Raw genomic sequence first — 15458 nt, forward strand, 5'->3', positions numbered from 1 at the left:
GTGTGAGAAAGACTTCAATTAATGTCCTTTACCAAACAATGCAGATCTATGAACCCATGTTAGCATATGGAAATAAATATATAGTAAGCAACATATTTATATAGGCCTAGTTAAACATTTCTTACCTCTACAGATGTGCTCCTCCTGTCAGGGACCACCAGAGTGTTCCCATTGCTCCCCGGGACTATAGTAGATCCTATACTCATTCTGGGTCCAACTAACATGTAGCGTTTCTCTCCAGATCTGTACTGGATGCTGTGACACAGAGTTCCGTCATAGTTTGTTTCTGGTAAATACTTGGAGGATACATCCGTGGTTTTAGAGCACTGCATTGCAATCAGCACAATGATGCTGAAGATAAAAAGAGTTGAAACTGTTCCTAAAGTTATCATCAAATACAAAGTCACATTGGTGTCATTATCATTATTTGAAACACTTTTCACATCAGAAGCTGAAATGGCCTCTTTGGGCTCCACGAGCTTGACAATCACAGTAGCTGTTGCTGAGAGTGACACGTTCCCATTGTCTTTGACCAGTATGACCAGTTTATGTTGAGCCTCGTCTGTCTCTGTGAATGAGCGCATTGTTCTTATCCGTCCAGTATAGCGATCCAGACCAAAGAGACTGTGGTCACTCACTTCCTGTAGTGAGAATAACAGCCAGCCGTTGTATCCTATATCAGCATCGTAGGCTCTCACTTTAGTCACCAGGTGGCCTGCAGGAACATTGCGAGGAACCTCCTCTACTCCCTCAGCAGAACCGTTAGAGCTGACCGGATGTAAGATAACCGGAGGGTTGTCATTATGGTCCAGAAGAAATACGTTCACCGTAACTTGGCTACTGAGTGATGGCGTCCCAGAATCCGCAGCGAGAACTTGGAACTGAAATGTTTTCAACTTCTCGAAGTCAAAACTTTTGAGCGCAGAAATGTGACCATTTTCCGAATTAACATTCAAGAAGGACGATAAATCTTCCAGTTTCCGTTCTCCTCTAACCAAATTATAAGATAATGCAGCATTTTCATTTAAATCCTTATCGAAAGCACTAACGAAGAAAATCGAAGCGCCGGCGACATTGTTTTCAAACAGGTAAACATCCACTGGATCGTGTGGGAATTCCGGACTATTATCATTTACATCCGACACCTGAATGTGTAAAGTTTTGAACGTGGACAGGGCGGGTTCGCCAGAGTCAGTCGCTGTTATTGTGATGTCATATTCCGAGACGGATTCTCTATCCAGCCGCTGTTTTGTTACTAACGAATACATATTATCTTGAAATGAGGGCTTTAACTCAAATGGCACATTTTCTGATAGACTGCATACAACTCTGCCGTTATTTCCTGCGTCTTTATCGGTAATACTGATCAAAGAAACGACTGCCCCTGGTTTTGAACCCTCTGAGACTACGCTTGACAGGGATGTGACCTCTATATCAGGTTTGTTGTCGTTAACATCCAGTACTTTGATGATAACCCTGCAGTCCGTACTCATTGGTGGTTGTCCTTTATCCGAGGCATGGACGTCTAATTTATACACTTCGGCATTCTCAAAATCAACATGACCAGTTATACGAATTTCTCCCGTTAATGTGTTCAATTCAAATGTGTCATACATCTGGGAGTCAAGTTCACTTCCAAAAAAGTATTGTACATCTCCATTTGCCCCCTCGTCTTCGTCGGTTGCATTCACCTTTAAAACAATGGTTCCATACTCAACATTTTCCGATATCGTTGCGGTGTACACCTCTTGGCTGAATACGGGAGGGTTGTCATTTGAATCAAGCACTGTGATTGTGACGTTCAGCGTTCCTGATTTGGGACGAACCCCGCCATCAATAGCGGTGAGAATCAATGTGTGCATGGACTGTTTTTCCCTATCTAGAGCCTTTTGCAAAACCAAAAACGGTATCTTGTCGTCTCCTCTTTCTCGTATTTGCAAATTAAAATGTTCGTTCTGGGTTAGTTTATATGCGTGCACGGTGTTTGAGCCAGCGTCCGGATCACGAGCCGTTGGCAGCTGGAAACGCTTACCGGGGGCGGTGGACTCAGATATTTCCAGTAGTTTATCATCCTCTTGAAATTTGGGCGCATTATCATTTATATCCGTAATATCGACACCAACGTAATGTATTTCCAAAGGGTTCTCAACCATGATTTTTAGGTTGATCGAACAAACAGCATTTCTACTACAAAGCTCCTCTCTGTCGACATGCTTATGAACGTACAGGACCCCATTGTCCTGGTTGATATCAAAGAGAGCGTCATTCGATCCTGAAACTATTCTAAACCGTCTGTCCTTAAGCACGCCGATTTCAAGTCCTAAATCTAGTGCAACATTTCCAACAACGGAACCAGTTTTTACCTCCTCTGCGATGGAATATTTGATTTGAGCTGAAACGTGTTCCGTGCTGCAGCACACCAAAAAAGAAAAGCGCAAGACAAACGACCAATACTCCATTTTCCTTCTTTGTCTACCAGGTCCAACGGTCAAAACAAGGCTTGAAGTGATGCTATATCCAGAACAGAGTCGCCGACGCCGCAGGAGGATTTGCGTATGCCCAAAATCCATACGTTTCCTTCAATATACTGCAGTGAAATCAACTCTGATTTAAGAAACACTTTCCTCCTTACCAAGCCACAAATCGTTATATTCGTGAGGGGCCGGGCTTATCCAAGAGTTCTGTTTAACGAGGTTGCACTGCCACCCAATGGAAATGAGGCACATACGACTGTACATTTAAAAATAAACACTGACATGAACATATAACGCGTTTCAATAGAAACCGCGTTGATTCAGCACCATGGAGAGTGCTGCGCCGTATCCGATAGTTTGACTTCTTAACCATAAAGAAGGATCTCACACAACAAACATAACATATACATTCCCAAATATAAACTCTATATACAATTATTTTAATATTCAACAAAAATATGTATCTATTTATTTATATTCATTATCTTTTACAATACAATTGATCATGTAAATTACACATATTTGATCGGTCTTACCTCTGCAGATGTACTCCTCCTGTCAGGGACCACTAGAGTGTTCCCATTGCTCCCCGGGACTATAGTAGATCCTATACTCATTCTGGGTCCAACTAACATGTAGCGTTTCTCTCCAGATCTGTACTGGATGCTGTGACAAAGAGTTCCATCGTAGTTGGTTTCTGGTAAATACTTGGAGGATACGTCCGTGGTTTTGGAGCATTGCATTGCAATCAGCACGATTATACTGATTAAAAAAAGGGCAGAGACCGAGCTCAAAGTAATGATAAGATAAAAAGATAAATTGTCCTCGTCGTTATGTTGTGTTGAACCTTTCACATCAGAAGCTGAAATGGCCTCTTTGGGCTCCACCAGCTTGACAACCACTGTAGCTGTTGCTGAGAGTGACACGTTCCCATTGTCTTTGACCAGTATGACCAGTTTATGTTGAGCTTCGTCTGTCTCTGTGAATGAGCGCAGTGTTCTTATCCGTCCAGTATAGCGGTCCAAACCAAACAGACTGTGGTCTGTAACTTCCAATAATGAAAATAGCAACCAGCCGTTGTATCCTATATCAGCATCGTAGGCTCTCACTTTAGTCACCAGGTGGCCTGCAGGAACATTGCGGGGAACTTCTTCGATCCCTTCAGCAGTCCCGTTACTACTCACGGGATACATAATAACCGGGGCATTGTCGTTCTGGTCCAGGATAAACGTGTTAATGGTGACGTTGCCGCTTAGAGGCGGAGTTCCAGAATCGATAGCAACGACTTTGAATTGGAACGACTTTAAAGATTCAAAGTCAAAACTTTTCATTGCGGAAATCTGGCCATTATCGTTATTTATATTCAAGAAAGAGGCTATTTCATTCTTGGGCCCATCTCCCCTTACAATTTTATACGAAATGGCCGCATTTTCGTTCAGATCGTTATCAAATGCACTGACGGAGAATATCGAGGCACTGGGGATGTTGTTCTCCACTAGGTACAGCTCAATTGGACTACGGCTAAACTTTGGAGCATTATCGTTCACATCTGATACGTGAATACTTAAAGACTGTACAGTGGAAAGTGGAGGCTGACCGCAATCAGTAGCTGTTATTGTAATTTCATAATCGGACTTCAGTTCTCGGTCCAGCTGTCCCTTTACGACCAGAGAATACATATTGTCCTGAATAGAAGGGGTCAAATCAAACGGCACGTTTTGTGAGATTGTACACTTTACTTTCCCGTTAACACCTGCATCCCGGTCCGTCACGCTGATGAGTGCGATCACACTGCCTGCTTTTACATCCTCGGGGACCACGTTTGATAGGGACGTGATTTCAATATCTGGATTATTATCGTTCACATCTTTGATTTTAATAATAACTCTCCCTTCTGCGTTCCAGGGTGGCTGACCTTTATCAGAAGCCTGGAGGGCAACTCTATAAATATCCGTGTCCTCAAAGTCCACCATACCTTTCACTCGAATCTCGCCTGTAATACTGTCCAACGAAAAGGCGTCCAGCACTTTTTTCTTTTGCGTTTTGCCAAAGCTGTATTCAATTTCACTATTCAAACCCAAATCCAAATCTGTGGCGTTTAATTTGACCACGAGAGTACCAAAAGGGGCATTTTCAACTAACGAGACAGTATATGTATCTTGACTAAATATAGGGCGATTATCGTTTGTGTCTAAAACGGTTATAGTCAAGTTGAGTTTCCCACTTTTGGAAGGATTTCCCCCATCAAGAGCCGTCAGCACTAAGACATGTTCTGCCTGGTTCTCTCTATCTAATGGCTTTTTCAACACTAGAAACGGAATCTTGTCCTCTTCACTATCTGTAACTTCAAAATCAAAAAGGTCATTTGTGCTTAGTCGGTAGAAACGGACTGCATTTATGCCAACATCTGGGTCCCGAGCTGCATGGATTTGGAAGCGAGTACCTGGTGGAATATGCTCTGGGATTTCCAAATGCTGTTCAGTGTCCGGAAAAGTGGGAGAATGGTCGTTGACGTCCGTTATTTCGACAGCAACGTAGTGTATTTCCAATGGGTTTTCAACGACGACTTTGAGATTTATAACGCATATGTTTGTCTCACAAAGCTCTTCGCGGTCGATCTTCTTCTCAACATGCAAGATGCCATTGTTCAGATTTAGATTAAATAGAGCGTGATTCGTCCCAGAAACGATACGGAACCGTCGGCTAACCAAAGTACTGATATCAAGTCCCAAATCCTTGGCGACATGACCAACCACCGCGCCGACTCTGCCTTCTTCTGCAATCGAGTATCTTAGTTGGGCCCAAATCAGCTCCACAAAGCACAGAAGCAAAACGCCAGATAACCACCCGCACCTCATTCTACGTCTTTGTCCTCAGTCTCTCATCAATACGTTGGAATATAGTTGCTCCTCGAAGAAAAAACACAAAGGAAGCGGCGCTATTTCTGCAGTCAAATAACGGTTATTTCAAGGTACATGTTTAGAAAGGCTATATTGGTGGTTGATCGTGTAGTATATTCCAGCGCGTGATCACATTGCGTGAATGTGGTTTGTCTCCGGCTACAATGCATGCATTAAATAACTCAGAAATGGGCTGGGCCTATCACACGACATCTATAAGCTTTGTCACACTGACACCCTGTGGCACGTGGCTTTAAAACCAGATACACCAACCAAGCCATTTCTTCCCATATATAGATATCTACGTAGATACAGATCGATACATCTATACAGTGGCGGTGGGTCAATAGAGGGCGGTAGGACGCCGGGGAAAAAAAAAAAACAAACATTAAAAAACAATGTAAATAGGTAGTGGTAAATAGGTAGTGGCCATCCCCGAAATGCACCAGAATACAGGATATAAAATCTGGATATCTAACCCTTTTTATGGGGGGGGGGGTCTATTACTGTGCCCCACCAACATTTTTGATCACCAGCCGCCAATGTATCCATGTATATATATATATATATACAGTGACGGCTGGTGGTGATTTTGGGTGGGTGGGCTAACGAATGCATTACATTTATCAATAGGCCTACTTCACAGGGCTCCAGAGGCCATGAGGTCACCTTTATATCTCTGTTCATAACTTTCATATAATGTGAATGAATTTTAAACAAGAATAAGGTGTAGAGAAATGCGTGTCTTTATTTGAAGCACAATTATAAATAAAAAGAAAAATAAGGTGTTTAAAGTGCTTCACTGAGCTGAAATTGAACATTTCGAACTAAACCATAAAGCAAAATAAAACTTTTTTTGTGCTTAAAGTATTAAACAATTAAGATGTTGACCGGTCTCCCTTTGCGCAAAATGCAGCTGTAGACGATCACACACTCTTTGGTAGAGACGTCTGTGTCGCCGTCAATCATGAAGGACATCTATGTGGCGTTTCCGACGTCCGCAGCTGTCTTTTGCTTTAAGGTGTCGCCTACCGCAATGAATTGTGCACATGCCATCTCATTGCTTTACGTCGGGTTGATGTTTAATAAATTTTTCTTCATGAGAATAATTTCGGATTTAAATTTGGTGAATGGCAACTCCTCTTTGGCAATGTTGTATGCAACATTAAATTTGATCATTTCCGATTCCTTAGAGAACCTTATTGTTACTGCCTGTCACTGAAATGCAGCTGGGAGAGGGGCCACTTTCTCTACACACTTGTCACGTCATGTTGGGTTATTTAGACATATGCTTTTTTAATGTTTCGATACGAAACGTTGTTGACCCGCTTACAAATGCACTATTACCGGCCATATTCTGACCGCACTCCTGACCGTAACGCCTCGTGCCCACTACCTCCGTCCGTTGACTGATCCCCATTGACTTTGAATGGGGACGGACGCGCAATCCATTGTGGATCCGTCCGTTCCGTCCGTCAAAAAGTTGAAAAATGTTCAACTTTTTCGGCAGCGACGGATCCATCATCCAATCAGATCACGTATGCAAATTTAAGCACTGTGACGCGACTCGGGCTCTGACGATACTGGAAAGCGGGAAAGCGGGTCATCTTGCATCGCAACAAGTAGGAAGAAGCGGGAAGAACCCGGCGAAGCGATTTGATTGGCTGACGGATGCCTCTGCAAAGACTACTCCCCCATCCGTCAGCCACGCCTTCCCACGTCCGTTGACTGACGGTGCAGTGGGCATGTAGGGTAACGCCTCCTGCCCACTACCTCCGTCCGTTGACGGATCCCCATTGACTTTGAATGGGGACGGACGCGCAATGCATTGTGGATCCGTCCGTTCCGTTGGAGCCTTCGGCTCCGTCAAAGAGTTGAAAAATGTTCAACTTTTTCGGCAGCGACGGATCCGTCATCCAATCAGATCGCGTATGCAAATTTAAGCACTGTGACGCGACTCGGGCTCTGAAGATACTGGAAAGCGGGAAAGCGGGTCATCTTGCATCGCAACAAGCAGGAAGAAGCGGGAAGAACCCGGCGGTGACTGACGGTGCAGTGGGCATGTAGGGTTACCCTACATGCCCACTGCACCGTCAGTCAACGGACGTGGGAAGGCGTGGCTGACGGTTGGGGGAGTAGTCTTCGCAGAGGCATCCGTCAGCCAATCAAATCGCTTCGCCGGGTTCTTCCCGCTTCTTCCGGCTTGTTGCGAGGCAAGATGACCCGCTTTCCCGCTTTCCAGTATCGTCAGAGCCCGGACGGAGGTAGTGGGCACGAAGCGAGCAGTGCGTTCCGTAATGCACTGCGTAATAATAAAATGTTATATATATGAGTCAGCATTTAATTAATTAGTGTGATGTACATCATTTGGATAATGTGTCCCCAATCTCTTCACTTCCAATTTTTCCTCCAAAGACATTAAAGAAAACCGATTAGAAAGTAAATAATCCACTTCGTTCATTTTCATGCTAACGCCAACCATACTGCACTTGCGCTACTGTGCTGTGATTGGTCGAAGGTCACTGTACTGTAGCTACTGTGCTAGCTGGTCCAAGGTCAGCCTTTGGGCTAAACTAATTTAGCCCAAATGGGAAGCATATGAAAGGGGCGTGTCAGGGCACCTGTCAATCAAACATCAATGGAAGCTTATGCTACTGTGCTTGGGCTGAATGAAATTAGCCCAAATGGGGGCGTGTCACGACACCAGTCAATCACAATGAAATGGCCGCTTACGCTACTGTGCTTGGGCTGAAAGACTTTAGCCCAAATGGGAAGCATATGAAGGGGGCGTGTCACGATACCTGTCAATCAAAATTGAATGGAAGCTTACGCTACTCCGCTTGGGCTGAATACATTTAGCCCATTCACAGGAAAAAACCCAAGATATATCATATGTCCTGGGTTTTTCTGTCACTTTTTGGTGCAGTTGCTGCTTTAGGTTCTACCAAAATTTAAAAAAATCAAAGTCAAATTTACATGCATATATATATATATATATATATATATATATATATATATATATATATATATATATATATATATATACATATGTATGTATATATATATATATATATATATATATATATATATATATATATATATATATATATTAGAGCTGTCAAGCGATTAAAATATTTAATCGTGATTAATCGCATTAATGTCATAGTTAACTCACGATTAATCGCGATTAATCGCAAATTATTTTTCTATGCTAAATATCCCTTGAATTTTTTTGTCCCATAATTCTTCTCATTTTAATTCTCTTATCAACATGGTGAAGTGCATCGGCTTGCCTTGTGCAAATGATTTTTTATTGATAACAACATTGGCATATACTGATCAAAACAGGACGATACAAAAAAAGAGCCTATAGTGCAATTAAACGACTGCTTTGAACAAATGTCATTTGAAAATAGCAGTCAGGCTACTGCTTCTTTGTTTCTAGCCAAAGAAAAAAAAAATATATTTTTTTTTTAATAAAACAATTGCGTTAATCGCGCGATAATTTTTTTAACGCCGTTAAAATTGGTTTGCGTTAACGTCGTTAATAACGCGTTTAACTGACAGCTCTAATATATATATATATAAATAAATAGATAGATTGATGAACACCGAAACAAAGATACGCAGATACATAGATGAGTAGATGCATGCAAAATAAGATTCAGCACCATGGATAGCGCAATAAGAACCCCAACATAGATAATACATTCGGTAAAACAAAAAGAAAATGTTTAATTATTCAATATTGTAAGATTGTGCTTACCTCTTCGAGGGTACGTCTCCTGTCAGGGACCACTAGAGTGTTCCCATTGCTCCCCGGGACTATAGTAGATCCTATACTCATTCTGGGTCCAACTAACATGTAGCGTTTCTCTCCAGATCTGTACTGGATGCTGTGACACAGAGTTCCGTCATAGTTTGTTTCTGGTAAATACTTGGAGGATACGTCCGTGGTTTTAGAGCACTGCATTGCAATCAGCACAATAATACTGATGAGAAAAAGAGTTGAAACAGAGCCCAAAGTTATAATCAGATAAAATGGAATATAATTTTCGCCCTGGTCAGCCGCTGCACTTTTCACATCAGAAGCTGAAATGGCCTCTTTGGGCTCCACCAGCTTGACAACCACAGTAGCTGTTTCTGAGAGTGACACGTTCCCATTGTCTTTGACCAGTATGACCAGTTTATGTTGAGCCTCGTCTGTCTCTGTGAATGAGCGCAGTGTTCTTATCCGTCCAGTATAGCGGTCCAAACCAAAGAGACTGTGGTCACTCACTTCCTGTAGTGAGAATAACAGCCAACCGTACCCTATATCAGCATCGTAGGCTCTCACTTTAGTCACCAGGTGGCCTGCGTTGACATTACGCGGGATCTGCTCCATTCCCTCTGCAGAACCGTTCGAACTGAGAGGATACAAAATAACTGGCGCGTTGTCGTTCTGATCCAAAATGTACACGCACACTGTGACGTTGCTGCTCAGTGGCGGGTTCCCAGCATCTGTGGCAATGACGTGGAACTGGAATGTCTTTTGGGTTTCAAAGTCAAATTTCATCAGTGCATAAATCGACCCATTTGCATCATTAATATTAAGAAAGGAACTGATGCTGGGGCCGGAACTTTTACGGTCGAGCGAGTATGAAATCGCCGCGTTATCCCCCTCATCCGCATCGGAGGCGCTCAATGAGAAGATGGGCATCCCGGGCTTGTTGTTTTCACCAACGTAGAAGCTATACGGGTTTTGTGCGAACGACGGACGGTTATCGTTAACATCCTGCACATTCACCTTAATCACTTTGGTGGAGGAAAGAGCCGGACTCCCCAAATCCCTCGCGGTTATGGTGATGTCATACGAGTGTGCAGACTCCTTATCTGGGGAGTCCTTGGTGACGAGAGAGTATGAATGTCCGTCGGGGGACTGCTTCAGGTCAAAGGGTAAGTGCGTGGGCACAGCACAGACCACCTGTCCGTTCACCCCGGAGAGCCACTACTGAGCCGGGGGGCGCATTCTCGGGGATTTGACTGGACATGGACGTTATGTCTATCTCGGGGGGGTTATCGTCCTCGTCTTCCACCTTGACTACGACGTTACAATGAGTCGAGAGAGACACCGCCCCTTTATCAGTGGCCATGACTTTCATCTCGTATACCTGCTTTTGTTCATAATCTAGACCACCCTTTACCGTTAGTTCGCCGGTTCTACTGTTCAAATCAAAGGGCTGAAATGTTAATCCCCTGAATTTAGTCCGCAAAGAACATTCGATTTCGCCGTTTACACCGGAATCTGAATCAGCAGCGTTGATACTTATCAGAAACGTGCCCGGTGCTGCGTTCTCCTTCATTGTGACAGTGTATTTCTGTTTGCCGCACACCGGGGAATTGTCATTAACGTCAGAAACAATGACCGTGATATTAAGGGTTCCAGATTTCGGTTGTTTTCCTCCATCTATAGCTGTTAAAATTAAACAGTGCTGAGCGATTTGTTCTCTGTCTAATGGTCGTTTTAATATTAGAAATGGAACCTTTCCATCCTCCCCAAAATCCTCGATCTCTAGCCGGAAATATATGTTATTATTCAATTTAAACAATTGCAAAGAATTCAAACCAACATCGGGGTCGTGGGCTCCTTCCACTTGAAATCGAGCCCCGACCGTAACCGACTCTAATATTTCTAATGTATAGTTTGTTTCGAGAAATGTCGGTGAGTTGTCGTTTACGTCAATTACATAAATTAATACTTGGTGCATTTCCAAAGGGTTTTCAGTCACGGCCTTTAGGGTTATGAGACACGGGACGGTCTGGCCGCACAATTCCTCCCTGTCTATCCTGTGGTTGATTAACAAAGCGCCATCTCTTTGCTTTACCTCAAAAAGCTCTTGCTTTGTCCCAGACACGATGCGGAGATTCCTTTCTGATATTGTTCCAATATCTAATCCGAGATCCTTGGCTAGATTGCCAACCGACGTCCCGATGTGAAGTTCTTCCTGGATTGAATATCGTATTTGAGCTGATATTCCTTTCAGTTGTAGCTCAAGCTGCAGAACAAGGCAGAATATATTCCTCCACCCAAGCAACCATCGTTTGGCGTAGAGCGGTCCCATCATTTCCCAAGGACGTGCGAATACAATAACTGAACGCAGTAAACCAAATTCTTAAAAGTGTTGACCCATTTTCATATCAGGGGATACATCCAAACATTCAGCCTAAATCATTGAATGCCACTTGATCTCTATTGTGTTGAATCGCACACATCTGAAGCGTCGTGATGGGCGGTAGCTCTGACGCCGAAAAAGACACCGTCGGTAAGCTTCAGAATCTGTCGTTAAGCAGCGCCTCCGTGCGTCACTTAAGAACCATAGCTTTAGTTACTATTACTATATTATTATTTGATTTATATTTATTATTCCATACTAGTCAAATATTAAGTGGCATCTATTATTAAAATTCTGATTATGTTTATTATTATTATTTGTATCATTATCATAATAATTATAGGTATACTTTGTATTAATATTAATATCATAGGACTATTATATAATAATATAGCTGCATGCAGCAATGTGGGTGTCGGCTGGGTGGCTACATCGGTAATCGGTCAACTAACACTGCCGGACGGACGTAATCGGCTGGTTGGCTACATGACGACCTTCTCGTAATCTGTAAACTAATTCTGCTGGACGGAGGTAATCGGCTAGGTGGCGCCATTATGACCGTCTTGGTAATCGGTAATAATGACGGCAGGTGGGATGAAGTACAGCATTATGCGAGTATGCGTAAATGTAGACAAAGTTGAAAATTGACTCTACCTAGTGGTAAGGGCGCATGACACCGTCTCGGTAATCGGTGACCTAATTCTGCCGGACGGACGTAATTGGCTGGGTGGCTACATGACAACCGTATTGTTAATCGCAGGACGTAATCGGATGGATGACTACATGATGACCGTATCGGTAATCGGACGGACGTCATCGGCTAGGTGGCTACATGACGACTGTCTCGGTAATCAGTAATAACGACGGCTGGTGGAATGAACTACAGCATTATGCGAATACACGGCAATGTTTACCAAATGGAAAAATGACCCTACCTAGAGGGAAGGGCGCATTATCGTCTGCCCGACAGAATAAATGATGCAAATACATAGGGTTATTCTGAACAATATCCCTAACAGAGACACAATGTTAACAAGCATCCGTTCTTCAGGCAGTTCACGAAGCATCTAATCCAGCAAGAATTGCAGTTTATATTGTAAGTGGAAGGAATGGTAAATAAAGTCATCGTTGTTTGACGTCCCCCTGAGGTCAAAGGTCACCAAATTGTTTGGCTGTCCCCAGAAGGATGTCATGAGTCTATGTACCAAGTTTGGCTATGATATGTTTAAGAGTTGCTGAGAACAGGCTTACTTCCTGTTAGGCGGGTTTGCCGTCAAATTTGATTGGCTGTCTTGGCCAAACGGTTTGGAATTAGAAAAAGCTGTTTGGCAGGTTTGTTCAGTTTGGTCTGAAGACCAAATATGGCAAGTTTTATTATGATTGGACATAATCTGTGGACTGTGGATATATAATATTGATTTTGAGAACTTTCAACATGGCGGCGAATTTCTGATGTTGCCATGGGAAATATTTTGTTAGCTACATGGGGCAGTCTGACAGTATCACAAAACACTGAAAATAAGTTTGAAATATACTCATGTGATGAGAGAGGAGTTCAAACAGGTCTTTGTTAATTATAGCACCCCCTAGAGGTCAATTTTCACCAAATTCATTGAGTGTCACCATGATGATGTCATGGGTCTATGCAAAGTTCGGTTATGATCTGTCAAAGGGCTGCTGAGATATTGGCTTACTTCCTGTTTGGCGACTTCACGGTCGAATTTGATTGGCTGTAGCGGCCAAAGGGTTGTGAATTTGAAAGATATCTCGTTGTTTTCTATCAAGCATGGCCTGACGATCATGTGTGCCAAGTTTCGAGATGATTGGACAAAATATGTGATAGGAGTAGCAATTTAAAGGTTTTTGACATAAACCAAGATGGCGGAAAATCCATCCGCGTCAAGGGTCAAAGCCGTTGAACTCGGCTTGGACCAAGGATTCCAATGATACCTTGTTTGTGAATATTGGATGAATGGGTCGAAAGTTATAAACATGAATGCATGTCCAGCTTTGACCTGTTGGTGGCGCTAGAGCTGATGAGCTAGATACCTCAAATTTGCTTAATGGGCTAATGGGACTGTCCTGAACCAGGGTGCCAAATTTCACAACTTTTCACCAAGGTGTTCTATGGGTTGCCATAGACTCCCATGGAGGTATAATAATAAGAAACAGTACGAAAACAATAGGTTGTCTCGCAACTTCGTTGCTTGACACCCACAAATAGTTTCTTATGTTACATTATATTTTATTGTGTTATATTATGTCATGTATTATTATAGTACACACATCTATCTGCAAAGTGGCTGGCAAGAAGAACCCTTTGCCTTGTTAACGATCGGGTTGGTTGTCAGAGCTCTCCATGCCTTTGCCTCTTTGCAAGAGTGGACAGCGACATCATGCGAATAAATGGTGAATAACTATCCTTGTGTAAGATGACGTAGATCTTTTTTCTTCGTCTCTTTTTTTTAGCAAAACAAATCAGCGGTCTATGCGAAGCACTGCCCCTTGTGTGTGGGCTAAGGCACAGCAATGAAAGCGCAGCGTAATATTCCAAATATTTTATTGAATAATAATAAAGACATTTTTATCAATATTTCATCAATATGTCATTGATAAATACAAACAAATAGAATGCTTTATCAAAATATGGCTAAGTCTAATTCTTCCAAAAATAGTGTGATTGGCCTACATTTGTAGTGTGCATGTGTACATTAATCAATGGTTATACTCTTATTAGCAAACACCAGGATATACAGTGTCGGGCTTGTGCTCTGTCCCTTGTCAGAATATCCAATGACAGGCTGCTTCAGACCACGCCACGGATTGCAGCGAGCAGACGTTTTGTTTCCTTGGCAACGGCGCTCGAGAGGCAGGCCCCTCTCCATGGTGCTGAAAGCAAGGAAGGGGAGGCAAAGGGAGGGGTACACGGCTGTTTCTAATATACCAAATCAGCCTCATCCATTGTTCAAACTGCACATGTGCAATCGCCATTTTTTAATTCTAATGGATGCTATATCCTTTAGCATACACATGTAAATCAAAGCTTTTATCGCTGTATTACCAATTTATATTGTTATCCATTCATACTATACCTTTATCCTATTTATATTTCCCATCAGCAAACCAATGTGTTGATATGAAAGCTTTATTAAGGTATTGACATGCATATAATTAATTCATAGCAATACAAAAAAAAATCGATCTTTATTTCCTCATAATCAAATAAAATGCTGCCCATGCCCAGAGAGGCAGCAGTCGATGCCTCCTCAGCCCCGGTGTCATGGTGGCTGGCTGCTTGTTATGACCAGCTGGTGCTTGTGTTACTGAGCTGCTGGGAGGTGCTGCTCCACTGTGCTAGGAACCAGTGAATCAGCCTCTCCCTGGCTCAGAGTAGCTCAGGGGATGCAGTCTTTTTATCTGGGTCAGATGAAGGAGGAGGAGAATGAGCATTTTGCAAGCCTCTAGGAAACTGCAAACCACAGTATATAACCATTGGGTAAACACTCCATGTTTACTGCCCACTATGCTGAAACAGTGGTCAAACCAGAAAGGAAGGACATTTGATAAGCTACATAAGACACGGGCCTTGTATCTTTCTCTTTCTCTCTTCCTTCAGACATATTAATAAATATCTGTTGCTGTATCAAGTTATAGAGTAAAGGGCAACACGCACGGGCAACGATCAGACCGTGAATAATAATGTGTGGCTGTTAAAAGGTTAAACTGTTTGCCTGGCAAATACATTACCTGTTTGTCTAATGCTGGCCCTAAACATAGAATGTGGCCAATAATAAGTAATCATTATAGTTAAATTATCAGTCACGCTGCCATGTCTTATTAGTATGTATCATTATTGTAGCTTTGTGACCTAATTAAGGCTGTTCAATTAGCCTGTGAATTGGTACTAAGTCTGGGAACAGACAGAATGTGAC

The 15458-nt window shown here is 42.7% G+C and overlaps 3 protein-coding genes across 3 annotated transcripts; all 3 read right to left on the reverse strand.

The window, feature by feature from the left end:
• Positions 1-110: 110 nt before the first annotated feature.
• Positions 111-2714, reverse strand: LOC132465812 (protocadherin alpha-8-like). The gene has a single exon (XM_060062613.1). The coding sequence runs from the start codon at positions 2568-2570 to the stop codon at positions 111-113; it is 2460 nt and encodes an 819-aa protein (XP_059918596.1). The 5' UTR covers positions 2571-2714.
• A 241-nt stretch (positions 2715-2955) lies between these two features.
• LOC132466522 (protocadherin alpha-3-like) lies at positions 2956-5527 on the reverse strand. The gene is given in 2 exon segments (XM_060063774.1): positions 2956-3004; positions 3006-5527. Coding segments are annotated over 2 exon segments (2376 nt in total). The 5' UTR covers positions 5333-5527.
• A 4775-nt stretch (positions 5528-10302) lies between these two features.
• On the reverse strand, positions 10303-11651 carry LOC132466523 (protocadherin alpha-C2-like). The gene has a single exon (XM_060063775.1). The coding sequence runs from the start codon at positions 11476-11478 to the stop codon at positions 10303-10305; it is 1176 nt and encodes a 391-aa protein (XP_059919758.1). The 5' UTR covers positions 11479-11651.
• Between the last annotated feature and the right edge of the window lie 3807 nt (positions 11652-15458).

Source organism: Gadus macrocephalus, chromosome 10, assembly GCF_031168955.1.
Source record: "Gadus macrocephalus chromosome 10, ASM3116895v1".
Taxonomy (NCBI): domain Eukaryota; kingdom Metazoa; phylum Chordata; class Actinopteri; order Gadiformes; family Gadidae; genus Gadus; species Gadus macrocephalus.

Bases quoted from the DNA above. Each gene is read 5' to 3' on its own strand.
- LOC132465812 (XM_060062613.1), bottom strand. From the start codon at position 2,570: ATGGATTTTGGGCATACGCAAATCCTCCTGCGGCGTCGGCGACTCTGT.
- LOC132466523 (XM_060063775.1), bottom strand. From the start codon at position 11,478: ATGATGGGACCGCTCTACGCCAAACGATGGTTGCTTGGGTGGAGGAAT.